This window comes from Macaca thibetana, chromosome 14 (assembly GCF_024542745.1).
Source record: "Macaca thibetana thibetana isolate TM-01 chromosome 14, ASM2454274v1, whole genome shotgun sequence".
Lineage (NCBI taxonomy): Eukaryota > Metazoa > Chordata > Mammalia > Primates > Cercopithecidae > Macaca > Macaca thibetana.
The window spans coordinates 98,613,444-98,632,327 of NC_065591.1; the positions used below are offsets into that span (position 1 = coordinate 98,613,444).

The 18,884-nt window shown below is 34.9% G+C and overlaps 1 protein-coding gene across 1 annotated transcript in view; it reads right to left on the reverse strand.

Annotated features, from left to right (window-relative positions):
* GUCY1A2 (guanylate cyclase 1 soluble subunit alpha 2) overlaps positions 1 to 18,884 on the reverse strand; it is a 335,946-nt gene that overhangs the window by 14,877 nt on the left and 302,185 nt on the right. Inside the window, exon 7 of the mRNA XM_050758693.1 lies at positions 17,783 to 17,937. Coding sequence (XP_050614650.1) covers positions 17,783 to 17,937 — 155 coding nt within the window. The remainder of the gene's footprint in view (positions 1 to 17,782; positions 17,938 to 18,884) is intronic.

The following is an 18,884-nucleotide window of genomic DNA, read 5'->3' on the forward strand; positions in this document are numbered from 1 at the left end:
CACAGAGTAATATAAAAGTACAGAACAGAATAGGCTAGATGCCATCAGAAAAGTAGACACGAAAATTGCAGAAGTCTAGAGGAAAAAGTATTTGCAGTGGGAGGACCATAGAGACTTCATGGACTAGATGTTATTTAAAGGCATGTACAGAATGATGTAACCAAAGGGTTAGAAACAAGAAAAATGTAAAGTTTCTAACCATATGATGACATTCCCCAGTGAGGTCAGAATGAGGGTTAAGACTGGGACAGTAGGTTAGGAAAAAGTTTTAAAGCCCTAAACTAAGAGTTTGGACTTTATTTGGAAAGCACCTTGGATCCAAACCCATTACTTTTTTCTTAAAAACAACCCATCCTCCTAACACAGATTCATGTTAGCAGCAGCTCCAAGTTATGCTGTGTAGGAGACAGGTTGGGGCAAAAGAACCAGTAAGCACAAGCAGAATAAAGGATGTGTGAACATACAAGAACATTGCACAGTCAATTATGAGAATCTCTAAGGAGAAGAAAATATTCCTTCTCGAATGCTATTAATGGATAGGAAATAATACCTAAAACAACAGTTGGTAGTACTAATAAGGTATAATATGAACAGTCTATATTTAATTTGAAAAACCAGAGCTATAGTATTTTGATTGTTAAAGGATATAATGGCAGTTTAAAAAAAACACAAAATGATTATATTCATTTGGTATATAAAAAACGAGGTTCCTTCTAACATTTCAAAATTCTTTCAAAAGTCTTATCCCATTTTATTCACATAATATAGTTGTTTGTAAAAGCTAAAAGTACAAACTATGCATCCAACAAAGGTCTAATATGCAGCATCTATGAGAAACATAAATTTACAAGAAAAAAAAACCCCATTAAAAAGTGAGCAGAGGACATAAACAGGCATTTCTGAAAAGAAGACATACATGAAGCCAACAAGCATATGAAAGAAAGCTCAACATCACTGATCATTAGATAAATGCAAATCAAAATCACAATGAGATACCATTTAACACCAGTTAGAATGGCTATTATTAAAAAGTCAAGGGCCGGGCATGGTGGATCACGCCTGTAATCCCAGTATTTGTGGAGGCTTATGAGGTGGGTGGCTCACGAGGTCAGGAGTTCGAGACCAGCCTGGCCAACATGGTGAAACCCCAGCTCTACTAAAAATACAAATAAGCCAGGCATGTTGGAGTGCCCCTGTAAATCCCAGCTACTTAGGAGGCTGAGACAGGAGAATCACTTGAACTGGGAGGTGGAGCTTGCAGTGAGCCGACATCATGCCACTGCTCTACAGCCTGGGTGACAGAGTGAGACTCAGTCTCAAACAAGCAAACAAACAAAAAATTAAAAAATATAACAGATGCTGGTGAGGTTTTGGAGAAAAAAGGAACATGTATACGCAGTTGGTGGGACTGTAAATTAATTCAACCATTGTGGAAGACAGTGTGGAGATTCCTCAAAGACCTAAAGAAAGAAATACCATTTGAGCCAGCAATCCCATTACTGGGAATATACCCAGAGGAATATAAATCATTCCTTTATAAAGACACATGCATGTGTATGTTCATTGCAGCATTATTCACAATAGCAAAGACATGGAATCAACCTAAATGTCCATCACTTGTAGACAGGATAAAGAAAATGTGGTAAATACACACTATGGAATACTATGCAGTCATTAAAAAAGAATGAGATGTCATTTCCAGCAACATGGATGGAGCTGGAGGCCACTATCATTAGCAAACTAATGCAGGAACAGAAAACCAAATACTGTATGTTCTCATTTATAAGTGGGAGCTAAATGATGAGACTACATGGACGTGTAGACAAGAACAACACACACTGGGGCCTTTTGGAGGGTGAAGGGTGAAGGATGGGAGGAGGGAGAGATTCAGGAAAATAACTAATGGGTAGTAGTCTTAATACCTGGGTGATAAAATAATCTGTACAACAAACCCCCATACATGCACAGGTACGTAACAAACCTGTACTTGTACCCCTGAACTTAAAAGCTGAAAAATGCTAATCTCCACAAAATTTATAGAGGGTGAAAGTGAGTTCAGAGTAAGTTATACTGATTTGCTCAAGGAAACAACAAGACAGTAGTGACAATGGAACTGGAACCTAGACCTGTAAACACAAGTCAAGTTTAGCCCAACAATAAATAACAAGACTAGGTAAGATAGCTCTCCATCACAAAACAACCAAACTGAGATATCATTAATGACAATAAGAATGGAAGTCAGCAGTAGTGTTTACTTTCTTTTCATTTTCACAAATGTCAATTCTCTTTACTATTGATATATAATCAGTCACTTCAGAAATAAACTGTAACGCCCTATACAGTAGTTTAATTTAGCAGTGAATTCCACAACAATTTTGCTAAGCTCAAATAGAAGAGTCATCATTGTGTAATATGTGGGTGTCAATCATTGATGTCAATCAATCAACAAACTTTTTAGTGGTTATGACATTACAAATAGCCCTCTGAATGGAGGCGAGTAAGTGGGGATTCGCAGAATAAGTTAATATAACTAAAATGACAAGAAATACTCATTGAAACAAATTAGCAATAAAATGATACAACATCTGATACAATCTAAAGGAAGAAATTTTACAGGAGAAAGGGAGAGGTGATAACTATGGACTTAAGTACAAAAGTTAAGAACCACATATAGCCATAGTTCAGTCTTTCCACAAAGTTTCCTTGAAGCCCATAATCAACAGTTAGGACTCCAAATAAGCTACATTCCCTTCTCCCTATCTTTTAAGTCCTCAAGTGTATCTTTTACAGTTTGTTTGTCTCACTAAGATCTTTGTTTTGCTATAATTGAGATTTTCAACCCCAAACAAAAATGGGGTTATGTCCATGAAAGTACTTGTAAATGACTGAAAGAAGATGGTACCAGCTGCTTCAGATGTCAGAACTTTTAAATAATTCACTGCACGTTGGCTGGGAGGAAACTTTTCACAATGAATTGATCTCTTGACATTTTAAATAGATCTCATATACTTTGCTAGAGATTACAGAGACAACAGCTTTTATGAAATTGTATTTTCTTTTCCCAGTGAACATTTTGGTATCCATAAACTAAATACAGTTTTAAATTTCAATAATAAAAATGAGAACACATAAGGATAAATTGACTCAAGGTCCTATGATATCCAGTATTTATTACAGCAGACTTTGTAGATAAGAACACTGAAGTGCAATGTTCAGTTGAATTCCAATAGGACAATCTTTATGACTTGCTGGGGGGTTTGTGGAGGAGGTCAGGGGAATCATTTCACACAGCGTGCCTGGTGATGATATGAGTCACGGTGCTGAGTGAGCAATCAAATGTATACAAAGATTAGGAATTAGTTAGAACCTGATCATCCCAAAGCCTCGGATCCCCTCTGAAATGCTTTATTAAGTCCGAGTCCCCGGGTTATCCCTAAAGCTCTACCTAACAATCCATTTCTTTGGCACCTCAGGGCTGATATGGAAGCTTAGATTCTATATAAATCTAAATTAATCCCCAGCTGTAATCCCCAGCAGGTTGTTATACACTCTGGGAGTTTTGGCAACATGTTTAATAAGCATTTGGAAATCACACAAATCCTAGTTTACCTGCCTGTCCTAGTTTACCCTTTCTCTGCTCAACAGTTTTTTCTATAAATTGTTTTTCAAAATAAAAATTCACTGCTGCTTTGCATCAATGGATGGCTCCCAAGCATGTGCAGGAAACTTGATTCCATGGCGGTCCATGGAGCTTCTCCATCACAGCTGCAGAAACGAAGCTGGTCTCTGACTCTCTCACCTCTTGTTTGCATGCTCATTTCCCCCAGTTTTCACATGCTCTGTGCTCTGTCCTACATCCTACCTTGGGAAAGGGTCTGACACTTATTCATACTGAAGTACAAATGATCTAAATCTAGTTCAAATTTTAACACAAGACTCAGAATTCTTAAAAAGGGTCTGTGAATTCAGCAGTCAACTGGTCAACAGGTAATCATTAAGTGCCTTCTGTGAGCTAGGCCTGAACCAGTACTTTCTTACCTCTCATCATAATATGTATGGGACAGGAGAAGACTGAGAGGGAAACGAGAGAATTTTGAGTTTTGCTGAAAATGTCTTTGCATAAAGTGATTATTTTTATTTGCTAGGTTGCCCCATGGAGAACCCCATGGACAGAATAAACCTTGCTGAAATGAATAGATCCAGTTCCAGTCTTTAATAGTGGCAGACTAGTGTATATATAGCTCTCTGACACCTGCACATTTGAAATAATTGTGAGAAATTGGAAAATCTTTTGTTTGTTTCAACAGTTGGAAAGATCTGTGTAACGTGCAGAGCTATAAGAGCGATATTCTCAGAATGCTGTCTACCAGAGGGTAACCACAAACTTGTCTACTCACTATCCAGCTACTGCTCACCAAGGGATACTTGAAGGGCAAAGGAAGGGGCAGTAGAATCTGATGCATCTTGTAGAGGGGTAGAAAAGATACGATGACAGTGACCTTTTAAAGACTTTAGATGTCGGAAATATCTTTAGTTCATTCTTCTCTCAACTTGATTGGTTTAATTAGGCATTAAATTCTTGTTTAGAATTCATTTACTCCTCAGTATTTGGCTGTTAAAAAGTAAGATGTCATTCTGTTTTTTAAACTTCTAGATGTTAATTTTCTTCTAGTCTTTCTTATTGTCATCGTCGTCATCGTCATCATCATCATCATCATCTTTCTATCTCTGGTATTGTGAAAATTAATAATATGACTAAGTGCATCTTTTTTATTTGGCACAATGACAATTAGTGAATCCTTTTGAAGCTTTTGATGAAGCATACTATGTCTTTCAGTTCTAGGAATTTTTTAAAAGTTATTTCATAATTTCGTATGCCTTGTTTTATATGTTTTCTTTTTACGCATTTTGGCTTAGTCAGACATTGGACCTGGTAAATTAATCCTCTAATTTGTTTTCCTTTTTCTCAAATTATTCCCTCATTTTAAAACATTCTGTTTTCTGGAAGATTGCATCCAACATTATTTTCCAACACGTAAATAATTTTAAAATTTCAGATATATCATTTTAATTTCCACTCTTGTGGTATGATTTTATTTTTTCTTGTGTTCTTGCTATTTTAAATTTATGAGAATATTCATCTTTTTATAGTTTTAATTCTCTATATTGTCTCTTTTTCCTCTAGATATTCATTGACTAGATTTTGTTGCTTGCTTTTTTGTTTTGGTCTCTTTTTTTCATGTCAAGGCATTCAACAAATTACTAATGTCTGTAAATATCTTTCTATTTAAGTGTAAGTCATTACGACATGGTTAGAAGGTTTGTGTGTAGCAAAATATTGTTGAATTGTAGGTTTCCCCTGGCCATTTCATTAGGGTTCCCAAATATCGATATATTTACTGTTTTTCCTTTGGTCCAGTTTGTCCAAGTAACAATATTCCGGTCATTTCTATGGTATTACACCTGGCTTTCAGCATTCTGGAAGTTGAATTTAGGAAATAACCTGGGAATCTCACTGTTATGAATGTAGACTTTTATTTAAACCTCCCATATTTACCTTCCTGAATTTAGAATTCCTCTGGTTCAGTGTCTCAGGAGAATAAACCTCTTATATTCTTCTAGAGTTAGCTGTGCCCCCAAATTTGTCCTCCCTTTATTTATTGGTAGTAAAGTTCTACAAAAGTACATGACTACCTAGCTTGAAACTACATTTCCCAATTTCCCTAGCTACTACGGTTCTGAGTAATTATTAGTTTCCTAAAATAATATTGACCTGACAAAGTTTTGAATGGCAGAAGTGAAGTAGATCCCATTTCTCTTGGCAACTGACCATTAACAGTGACTACTGATGTTGGAGTTTTGCAGAAGCAGGCTCCAGTTTCTAGCTTCCTAAGTGTCAAGAAAATGCTCCAGTACTGGTGACATGTCAGTCTAACATCTAACTTCATGATCATAGAAATGCATATTTAGGCACCCATTTTTTAGTTTCCTGATGTACAGAGGCTAGTATGGCTGTGGCCATGGCTCCTGACCTAGACTATTCCAGTTCCCATGGTGAGCACAGGGGTAGGAGCTTGTGTATTTGGCCAGTTCTATATTTTATGGGTATCATTTCAAGATATCCAGCTTAGAACCTGATTTTTATCTCTTCTCATGATTCTGTAAGCACATTATTCTCTGTATATCTTCCTACTTAAAATACCCTAGAGTGTTTTCTACCCTTGTACTTTTTCTGGAGTCTATTTTGGTCGTATTTTGGATCTTTTAGACTATCCTTCTAATTAGGTTCTGTGTGTGTGTGTGCATATGCATGTGTGCATGTAAACAGGCTGATATTTAGATTCAGAGTGAATATACTTGCTTCTTAACCACTCCTTCTGTAGGAGCTGAGACTTCAGCTTTCTTTTAGACATTAAGCCAAATATCACTCAGGCATACGCTTTCCACCTTCCTCTTCCATTTCCAAATCCTCTTCCAGTCTTTGTGTGTTTGTATGTGTATATGTCATTTTGTTCCAATATAATGGAAGAGAGGAAGGTGGAAAGTGTATACCTGAGTGATATCTGGAAGTCATTTTGTTGTTGTTTCAAAAAAGATTAATGATTAACTTCAGAAAAGGATAATGATAAACTCAGGGGCTCGATTTGCTTAATTAGAAATTCTCTTGTTACAAATTATTCACCTGAATATCTTTTTTTTGCTAAGGAATGCATTTGGATTTTTTTGGGTGTAGGAGAAGGATGACAGTTCTGAAAATGAAAATAAAAATCATCGAGACACATTATGTTTTCCTAAGCGTTGTAAAGTTCCTGCATTTTTCCTATTTATCTTCTTCTTTCTACTTGAATGGAAGAAAAGAAGGAACTCTGTCCTGTATGTCTGCTTTGTGCTTCCCTGCTCCAAGATCTGATGCAGTCTGAAGATAGGTCCAATGAAACTAGTTATTGAGTCAGCTAGACAGCCTGAAATCCCTTGAAATGCAATGATTCATTCTCTGGAAATACACCTTTCCAAATAAGGAAAGTAAGAATCTAGCTCACGATGAAATAAAACAGAAAAAGGATCTCACCAAATGTTTATGCATTTTAAGGTTGCAAACATTTTTACTTGCAGATGTTGAAGTAATTTTATAATTTGAGGCAATCTGTGGGATCTAAAATTCAGGCTAATAAGTTCTCCAAAAGGGATAGTCTTCCTGTATGTCCCCTGGAAATGATGAGGCAGAGAGTCTCAGAGGCACTTCAGTGACACCCCTGCACATTTTGTCTGCAATCCACTCTGGAGTAAGTACTGATGGCAAAGTGTGCTTAACTATAGGTTTCACACTCTGCATATCTGGTACCTGCTAGAGAGTGTACATCTTCTGGGATGTTCCTATTTGAGTGGCCAAACTAATGCCCTTTACATTCTTAAATTTTAGGATGCTAAAGATCATTCTACCACTGACTTCTTTGGACCCTGTCAGTTTTGACCTTTAACAGCCTAAAAACTCCATTTCTAGTAAATGTCAAGGAATTTAAAATTTAAAACATTCACGCAAAAGTTTAATATGTCTATAGACAGAACTTGAAAAAGAGATGATAAGTGAGAGGTTAGAAAAGATAACTGGAACCAGTTCTTGTAAGTTAAATAATCTCCTCACATTTTTTCACTTCTCTGACCAAAAGTCTTTCTTAAAAACGAGTTCATCATTGTGCTGGTCTCTCTGTATAAAAGATAAAGAAGTGGAAAGAAGAAAATACGCACAATTATTTTAAAAAGTGAATATTAGTTGATTTCATTACTTCAAAATTAGTACCAAATTAGATTCCTAGACTTAAGTATTCTATGTTCTCTATTTTCTGTATTAGTCAACGAATCAGAAATAGAGTTAGCCTAAATGTACTCTAAGGAGATCATGCAGAATTGTAATAACCTCAGCCCCCAAGAAGGCAAATCAACCTAGGAAAATATTTGGAGGCAAAAAAAAGGTCATACTTTTTTCCTTTAAGAGTTCAGCCGACTTCTTACATGAACAATGTTTTACAGAAAATATTCCTCCACTAAAATTATGCTTCTCAGAAATACTCATTTTTGTAGAGAGAAATGATGAGAGAGAAGAGGTATAGGTAGGCTCAGTAAATCTGATCTCTTATGTTTTAGAGTTTTTCCTTCCCCCATACAGGTTAGACAGAGACAAATTAGTTGATGGCATTAGTTAAGTCACTTAAATTCTCTGGTTTCTTAATTTCCTTGTGGAAAAAGAAAGATTTTACTCTAATTTATTTCAAAGATTAGTTACAGCTCTAACATTTAGTGAAGCTTGAGAATTTATATAGTATTCAGTTTATAGAGGATCATACAAAGCAGCATGATCAAACATGTTAGAGTTGCAAATCTGAAAAATTTTCAAGTAAGATCTCCAGAGGAAACGTTGTCGTGTTGGCCAATATCACAAAAACTGATTAGAAAGCAATTTTGATTTAGTAATAGGTGACTAATGCATGAGAATCTTTGCACTTTAATAAGAGCCACAGAAAGGATTCTTAACATAGTATTTAGAGCAATCAGATTTTTCCTGATGCACAGTGTTACACACAAAACAACAGTGGGAAGAACTGACTGCTAAAAGATAAGGCCCAATTAAGACTGGTTTCAATTCTCGAGTTTAAAAATGAATACTCCAAACATACTGTATTTTAATAAATATTAAAATGTATTTAATTAATACAATTCATGATCAGTTTTTTAGAAAGTAGATTGCCTTGTTTTGAGGGGATTTGAAACAGACATATTTCCTTAATATAACATAGTACCATATACAAACGAACAATATAAAATTTTGCCATTTCCTTCAAAGAACAATGTACACACAATTGGAAAAAAGGAGAAATTTAAAACGATATAGAGGCTTGATTACATGCTAAACCTAAAAGTAAGAACTTTAAAGTTAAAAATATATTCATAAGGCATTAATTCTGAAAGTGAATAAATATGGCCTTCCAATTTCAAGGCACAGTATTAACCATACAATATATAGAATGGCTATGTGTTTTTGCCCAGTCAGCCCCGTCAATTGTTTCTTTAAAGTTTTTTCATGTCTTCTATACCTCTAGTCCCATGATGGCCTTAGTTCATGACTGTACCTTTGGCCTGGAACAATGCTGTTACCTCTTATCTTATGGTCATTTCACCTCTAGGTATTCCCTACTTCACTCCCTGTGGAAGCTCTTCTTTGATCATGTTGTTTCCAGGCTCAAAAACATTCAGTGGGTCTCTAATAGTATATAAGATCCTCTGTTATGTAAGTTGAAAAATGAATTCTCAGCTTTCAGCTTTCACTGAATGTTAGATCTTTTTTTTTATTTTTATTTTTTATTTTTATTTTTTAGAGACAGGGTTTCACTCTTGTTGAAGCTGGAGTGCGGTGGTGTGATCATGGCTCATAGCAGCCTCCATCTCCTAGGCTTACATGATCCCCCTGCCTCAGCATCTTGAGCAACTGGGACTTTAGGCACATGCACCATATCTGGGTAATTTTTTTTTTTTTTTTTTAATTTTAGTAGAGACAAGGTCTCACTGTGTTGCCCAGACTGGTCTCAAACTCCTGAACTCAAGTGATCCTCTCCCGTTGGCCTCCCAAAATGCTAGGATTGCAGGCATGAGCCACTGTGCCTGGTCTGGATGTCAGAACTATAATAATTTTTTAAATAAGCATTTTTTGGAATAATGTTAGATTTATAGAAGAATTGCAAAGATACATAGTATAGTTCTGCAAGAAGTGAGTTCTCTCATAGTCTTTACTCAGTGTCATCTAATGTTAACATTCCACTTAACCTGGGTACATCTGTCAAAACTAAGAAATTAACAATGGTATATAACTATTAAGTAAATTGTGGACTTTATTCAGATTTCACTGATTTCCTATTAATGCTACTTTTTCTGTTCCAGGATTTAGTATAAAATATTTTTAGAATTATCTAGACCTAACCTAGTTTATAATTTATAAGTAAATGAAAGATGAGATCATTTATGTGGCTTATCCAGGGTCATAAACTAATTAGTGGCAGAACAGGAATATGAAATTCACATTCTTTTATTTGGTCATTTATTTAAACTGTCAGTAGTGGTTCTTAATATTTTCTGAATCATGGTCCACTTTGAAATCTGATGAGAATATTTAAAAAAGAACTCTCTCCAGAAACAAGCACATGTGAGTATGCGTAGAAAATGCTGCATAAATACAATAATCATAAGGCTTAAATGTAACAGCAAAACCCCCCAAAACCTCAACAGTAGTACTTTTAACTATGTTCCACCTTGGATTTTAAGTCAGATATTACTTGAATTGTTTCCACAGCCAAACATGTTTAACACTTACTTTTCTAAAGAACTTGGCCTTTTTAGCTAAACTGTGGATATCTAAAAGAAACTTCAGAAAGGATTATTAAACCTGTGTTAATTACAAAATAAATATTGACCTCCAGGCCACTAGACATGGTGCCATTTTTAATGGAGAAAGGGAAAGGAGAATGTAAGGAGTGGCTTTTTCTTTTGCTTTAAATCATGCTTAATTATCTTAGTAATTAATTTTCACTTTATAGTATTTTAGATAATGCGTAAAATTTACTTAAACTTGGCATTATTTGTAAATGTTATTTATGACCAATGAAACAGTATTTATACTTCAAGGAAATTCTTTTTGTGTGTGAAATTAACAGATGTCTCCCATATAAATAGGAATTATCAATATGAATACCAGATTAATGCCTTTAAATTCTGAATCCCAGAACTAGGTAATTAACTTTTTAGCACTGCCATCATGAGAAGAGAGAACCACCAAGCTTTCCCTTCATACTAGTTAGGAATGGGACCTAAAGAAAAACAGCAAAACTTTACTTCTAGATTTAATTTTATGCCTAATCATACAAGCCAAACCTATGCCAAATAATAAACTAAATCATAAAGAAAAATATGTCTAACTTGCCAGGCTACAGGAAAACTACTAGATAAGAATTTCTTGAAGTTTCTTTGGATCTTTCCCCACATTAAGCATCCATAGGAAGAAGAGTAAATATTTATAACACAGAATGTCACCCTTGTATAATAATTACATTGACAAAGGAACAGAAGCAGAGTTTCTAGCTAGTGTTTTTGACTAGTATTACCGATTATTAAACTATATCCAAGGTATAGTTTGATGAAATAAAACTATAACCAAGAAATGTCATCATTCTTCAATTAGTCCATTCATCTTTCTCTGAATTTACCAGAAAGATGCATTCCTCCAAATTGTTTATAAAGTAAATTCCTAAAAGCAAGCCTATATTCCCAGTAAATTATCATATGCATTCGATAAATGCTTACACAAAATGTTTTTTAGCCTCACAGAGGCAACAGACAATGTTCTTTGTCACTTGGAAGTTTCCACTTGCCACAAGTTTGTCCCATCTACTCATGTTCATTTCAGATCTAGAGATACTGATACAGTTAGAAATACAGACACTCCAAATAACCATTTTAGAAGGAATATCCTTCCTTTTTATTATCCTGAGTATAAAAACTCCAGAATAGCAAAAGTTCAACCTGAGGGCATTATATCTACAAAGAGAAAATGAATCTCCCTTGCTCTAATTCCACTTTGCTCCCCACTGCACTCTTCACCATTTTCTTGCAGAAGAAATCCTCTCATTGAGGCCAGTAATATTCAGAAATTAATGGGTTTTTTTAAAAAATAAAATTTGTGCTCATAAAAATAGAGAGTGGAATTGTATATTAAAGGCTAGGGAAGGGTAAGAGGGGAGGAGACGATGTAGAGAGGTTAACAGATACAAAATTTCAGCTAGATAGGAGGAATAATTTCTGGTGTTCTGCAGAACTTGGGGGGAATAGGGTTAATGATAATTCATTGTGTACTTTCAGAGAGCTAGAAGAGCAGAGTTTGAATGTTCCTCACACAAAGAAATGATACATGTTTGAGGTGATAGATATGCTAATTATCCTGACTTGATCATTATGCATTGTAAACACTTATCAAAATGTTACTCTGTATCCTATAAACATGTATTATAATGTGTCAACTAAAATTTTAAAAAAGTAATTATTGTTTTTTTTACATGTTATTTCAAGTAGTTATCAACCCAGTGGGACAGCTTGGTCATGGATAAGATCTCAGGCTTTGGAGTAGGGCACCTATGGGTTTGAATTATGACTCCCGCACTTATTTAGCTCAATGTTCTTAGTGACTTATTTAACCTAAGTTTCAGATTTTCCCGTCTGAAAAACAAAGATAATCACAATTCAGAACTCACACTCTTGCTGTAATGATTAAATGATAATATAAATAAATTATAAGTAATCCAATAAATGTTTGCTGTGACTATAATAAAATGGTGGAGCTAAAAGATGCATGAGAGCTCATCTAGGTCATCAAATAGCTTAACCAATAGTAGATGCAGTTCTCTTAATTCCTAGGGTAGGAATTATGCACTATATTAAACTCTTACACAAAAATGTGGTCTGTGCAATTTTAAACTTGGTGCTAGAGGTCTAAAGATAAATATAAGTTCTTGAGTTTTGTAAGAGATGATATGTGGGTATCTATGTCTGAGGGCAGGTTATGCAGTGAGAGGACTGTAGTCATCTTTATAAAAATTACTTATGTCTCAGGATAGCTTCTTAGTCTTCTCAAGCCAAGGGCTCTACTGCTTCTTAAATATAGAAATATAATTCAGTCCTGTACTAGATTCCTGTCTTCAGGAATCTATATCTGAAGTCCCAGTAAAAATCCTTTACAAGCCAGAGGTCTCATTTGTGAAAGTTCTTTTTCCTCCCCAGATTTTGCTTACATAATTTATACGTCGTTGTTGTTTTTTTAAAGTCCTCAAAGAGAGGTATGTAGAAGTAAGATTGGGGCTATATTTCCAGGCAGGTTTTAGCATTTCAATTTTCCCTTGTTGTAGGAAGAATAACCCCCACCTCCCAAGATGTCCATATCCCAATCCCTGAAAAATGTGAATATGTTAGGTCTCATAGTGTGATGGTTAATATTGAGTGTCAACTTGATTGAATTGAAGGATGCAAAGTGTTGTTCTTGGATGTGTCTGTGAGAGTGTTGCCAAAGGAGATTAACATTTGAGTCAGTGGACTGGGAAAGGCAGACCCACCCTCAAGCTGGGTGGACACAATCTAGTCTATTCCAGCACAGCCAGAATAAAAACAGGCAGAAGAACATGGAGAGATTAGACTAGTTTAGTCTTCTGGCCTACATCTTTCTCTCATGCTAGATGCTTCCTGCCCTTGAACATTAGACTCCATGTTCTTTGGCTTTGGGACTCAGACTGTCTCCTTGCTGTTCAGCTTACAGACGCCCTATTGTGAGACTTCACCTTGTGATCCTGTGAGTCAATACTTCTTAATAAACTCCCCTTTATACATACATCTATCCTATTAGTTCTGTCCCTCTAGAGAACCCTGACTGATACACATGGCAATGATGAATTAAGGGCGCAGATGGAATTAAGATTGCTAATCAGATGACATTAAAATAGGGAAATTATCATGGATTATCCAGTGGGTCTGACATCATCACAAGAGTCCTTAAAAGTAGAAGAGGGAGGAAGAGTCAGGAAAAGATAGGTGATGATGGAAGCCGAATTAGAAAGATGAACTATTACTGGCTGTGATAATGGAAGAAGGAGGTTCTGAACAGAGGAATGAGAGTGGCCTCAAAGCTGGAAAACGCAAGAAAGCATGTTATCGCCTAGAACTTTCAGCAAAGAATGAAGGTCTCATGACGCCCACACTGATTTTAGCTAAGTGAGACCTGTGTCAGACTTGTGCCCTACAGAACTATAAAATAATGTTTGTGTTGTTGAAGCCAACAGTAAGTAATTTAGTAAGCAATCACATATATATGATTACTTACTAATTACATACTATACGATTACATACTTACATATATATGATTACTAATGATTACTTAGTAATCATATATATACATAGCTATACATACATGATTCCCACATTTAAGCAAAGGTACATAATTCAGTTAATCATGTGATTATGTTACATGCACTGTTTAAAAATATGCACTATTTAAAGTGCATATATTAATAGTGCATATATTATATGCACTATTTAAAATCCATATCCCATAAAAAACTTATCCCATCATTGGGATGATGGGAACAAAAATGTGTGTAAACATATTTATTGAAGAAAAATGAAAATGTCTAATTTGGAAAACTTAAAACTCAATAAAAATTTCTTTTTTGTAATGTCAGGTAAATAATGTTCATAGGAACAAACTTTGTGATAATTAAAAAATAGAAAATATACCTAAGTGTTCATCAACAGCGGAATATATGTATGAAATATTAAAATATGGTGGAGTCATACCATGTATGACTGGAATGTCATACAGCAATTAAAATGATGAGCTTGAGCTGTCTGTGATTTAGACAGTCATCAGTAAGGGACTTTTGTTAATAAAAACACATAGGAATAAACTGATTACGATCTCAGCTCCTAGTTACAGCTCAAAATGCACCTTTGACCAAATTATCAAACCCATTCTTTCTTTGGAATTTCCAAAGGAAGATGTTCCAACATGGATAGATCTTAAAAGTAAGTATTAAATTGTGTTTAAAAGAAACCAAAGTTAGTGAAAGAGTCATACAGTAAAATACCATTTATGAAAATTAAAACATGTAAAATAAAATTATATTGTTCATGGATACATATGTAGAAAGTTAATATATAAAACATGGGACTGGGGCAGGGCACAGTGGCTCAGGCCTGTAATCCCAGCACTTAGGGAGGCCAAGGCAGGCGGATCATGAGGTCAGGAGATGGAGACCAACCTGGCTGAAAAGAAGAAACCCCATCTCTACTAAGTCCCAGCTACTCGGGAGGCTGAGTCAGGAGAATGGCGGGAACCCGGGGGGCGGAGCTTGCAGTGAGCTGAGATCCGGCCACTGCACTCCAGCCCGGGCGACAGAGCCAGACTCCGTCAAAAAAAAAAAAAAATTAGCCAGGCGTGGTGGCACGTGCCTGTAGTCCTAGCTACTCGGGAGGTTAAGGCAGGAGGATCGCTTGAACCCGGGGGGTGGGGGTCGCAGTAAGCGGAGATTGTGCCACTGCACTCCATCCTGGGAGACAGTGCGAGACTCGTCTCAAAAAAAAAAAAAAAAAAAAAAAGAAAAAACAAAACAAAACATGGGACTTTGAAACACACTAAACTCATTAGGCTGTCACAATGAAAGATTCAGAAAATTTCAAAGAAAATGTTTTGTTCATTTTTATTAAAAAATATCTGAACAAAATATAACGTGTTTAACTGTGGTGGGATCATGGATATTATATTCTCTTTTCAGTACTCCACAATAGTTATAAAAATATTTTTAAAATTATTTGAATATTTCAGACAAAATGCATTTGGAATGAATCATTCAAAAAATGATTTCAATTTATCATAATATCAAAACAGTCCACTTCCAAAGTTTATAATCATATAGTTTTACTAAAAATAAACAGGATAAAAACCTCTCTGAAGATTTCAAGAGAAACAGGTAATGTTGGACATTCTACAGAACGTAATTCAGGGATAAAATAGAAGATTTCAAACTCTCATGAGCTTAATACTGGGTTTTACTTCATAAATTATATTTATTCTAAGAATCTACCCACCTGTCAGCTCAATGTGTCTGTCTATGGCTCTGTTTGATTTTAGAGAGCCTGGGGGTGAAGGTGCAGAACAATAACACAACAGTAAGCTTCAGTGTATGCAGTAGTTGAAATGATTTCATGCCTCAGACCTTGTTAATCACTAAGGATCATCATGAACTGTGAAAAAGACTACAAAAACTCTGAGTCACCACCAAAATGCACAGACTTGTGTGTGGCTGGCAGAGGTTTTTTTATCCATCACTATGTAAACAAGGCCAGCTACTGTTAACGATGTCTACGCTCAGGGCATGAACTCCTCACACAGGTTGGGCCTATTCTTTTACACATCTTTTTTTTTTTTTTTTAAGTGAAGCTGTCACAGAAGACATAAATCTACACTAAGTTACACAAACATGGAAAATAAGTGTCAGTACCATGATGGGAATAAATGGAACCACGTAACAGGATATGAGTGAGGTAGCTGATCTTCAGTCGCTTTTTTTCATCGTATAGAGCAGAAAGTATCAGACTCACTGATCTCTACTAGAGAATTTGACAAAATTCAATTTGATATGGTAATTATTGTCAGATCATCTGTAATATGCCCAGAATTGTGCTGGGAAAATTGGGAGAAGTTTAAAAGATGCAAATCCTCTTATAAACATCCTGAAAATAGCAGATAGTTCTCAGATAAGTAATGATTAGATAGAATCCTGTAACTTTGTCCAGAAGTTGTTTGTGAGGCCCTCAAAATCTCTTGGGCTCCTTAAAATTAGTAAGAGATGTGTCTTTATTCAAAAACAATAAAATCAAGGTATTCACTACCTTAATGAGCTTAGCAAGAGCTTTAAATGTATTTTTAAATGTGAACTTTCTCTTGATTTTATATTTGAAATTTCAGTTTTCTTTCTCATCTATTTTGCAGAATCAGGAAGTATTTGCTTTTCATCTAAAAACTTTAAATTCCCTCTCTGAAATTTCTGATACCAAATTACCCTCTAATTTGTTGTCAAAAGTTTGAAAATATCACTATTTTATTATTTATTATATTCAACTTTTATTATCTTTATATTCAAATTTTCTGCTTGAGTTTTTGGTAACCATGTCTATAAAAAAATCAATGGCCACTATTCCTACTTTACATTTTTTTCAGTATGATTCAAAGTTACCTAAAACATGAAATTAATTAAGTAGCTATACAGTAATGCCCAGAATAAAGCCAAAGTGTGATAAAGTAAGATATTTTCATGCTTTTCTTTGCTGTTAATTTTGAAGATGTCCATCTTATCAATGTATTTATTCATTAATTTTATAAATATTTATGGAGTGCTTATTATGTGCTAGACATTTTTATAAGTTTGGGGATATAATGATGAGCCAAACCAGACACAAAATAAGAATGAATCCAGGAGGCAAAAATGTGTAGTGTTGTCAAAGATTACCTTTAAGATAAAAAGAATTTAATGTTTTACTCTGTACCTGGTACAGCAGAGCATTCAAAATCCAGAAGTCCAAAATGCTCCAAAATCTGAAACATTTTGAGAACCAACATGACACTCAAAGGAAATGCTCTTTGGAACATACTGGATTTCAGATTTTCAGATGTGGGATGCTCACCAGGTAATATAATGCACAAATATGCCAAAACTCAAAAAATTTCAAACTGTAAAACACTTGTGGTCCCAAGCATTTTGAGTAAGGGATAATTTATATATATAAAATATATGTACAAAGAGTCCTTATTTATTCAAAAAAATAAAAACAGTCCAACCAGCATTTCTATCATATTTCTTTCATTTTTATAAAGTTTGAAAATATTGAGATTTCTATTATAATGCAGATCCTTAAGAACATTTGCTTTCCTGTATTTTAAACAGATATACTTAAGAAGGACAGAGACTGTGGGAAATGACAAACTTATTTTACTTCTCAGTCATGTGAAATATTTCATGCATTCTCAAAGCGTGCAAATAAAAGTTTGTGTCACAATTACTATCTTTCGGGTTTAGGTGGTTCTACTCATAATATCTTGGAGAATGACAGGATCAAGAAAAAGAACAGGGTTTCACAAATGATAGACTAGCAGGCCAAAACAAAGCCAAAGACAGGAAGGAGGCGGCCAGGGAACACTTACTGGTAAGTGGTTGGGCTGACATTGATGCGCCGAGGGTGACTTCCTGACTCGAATTTGCTTGCCAGCGTGACATTATTTCCAAACAGGCAATAACGTGGCATTCGCACCCCAACAACTCCAGCCAGCACGGAGCCCGAGTGAATTCCTATCCTCATCTAAAAAAGAATGAAAGAATAAAAGGAACACATTTGTTTCCATTTGGTATGCAATTATTTTAATGAAAGGCACTGCTAGTTAATAAATTAAACTATGAGTTCCTCAAAGACAGGAACTGAGTCCTGGTCATTTTTGTGAGCCTAATAGCTGGATCATTATAGTGCTCAAAGAACATAAATGCTATGGAATACACAAAAGAACATAAATGCTATAGAATACACAAATGAATAAGTATATGAAAAAATTTATGTTTAATTTGCTACATAAATCTGATTAAGTTACAGGTTAAATCAGATTTCATCTGTATATAATATGGTCTAACTTGAAGAGTGTATTTTTCTCCAGTTTCTCCCTCCAGTTATTCTTAAATAAAACCTTATTTGTTTCTTTCATAGCATTAAACATCATTGTAAATTAAATATTTATATTTCTGTTTATGTCATTTAAATGTTGGATTTTCCCATTAGAGAAAGATATATATATATATATATAAAATTATATGTATTATATACATGTATATAATATATATATTTCTTTACTGCTGAATATTCAACATTTAGTATAGTACCTAGAGCAAAGCAGGTATTCAACATTAAGTGATAAATGTCAAAAAAATTGGTTGAATTCCCCAACGTATTATTAAAATGGAGTTAAAATAGAGAATTTAATCCTTGAGACAGTCAATAGGCATTGATTAAAGATTCTAAAGAGTAAATTAAATGCTGTAAATTTACTCTGATTAATCTGTCTGGTCCATGCCTTGAAAAGGCCCTCAATGTACAGTTGATATATAACTGAACATGATCACAGTAATGTAGTTATATTGACACAGTCTACACCAAAATAGCTGAAGCCAATGGATAACAAGTGGGAGATGATATCCTTATTTCTAGGGGAATGTAGAATGTTCCTTGGAGGGAGGAAACCTGACCCCTAGATGCCTACC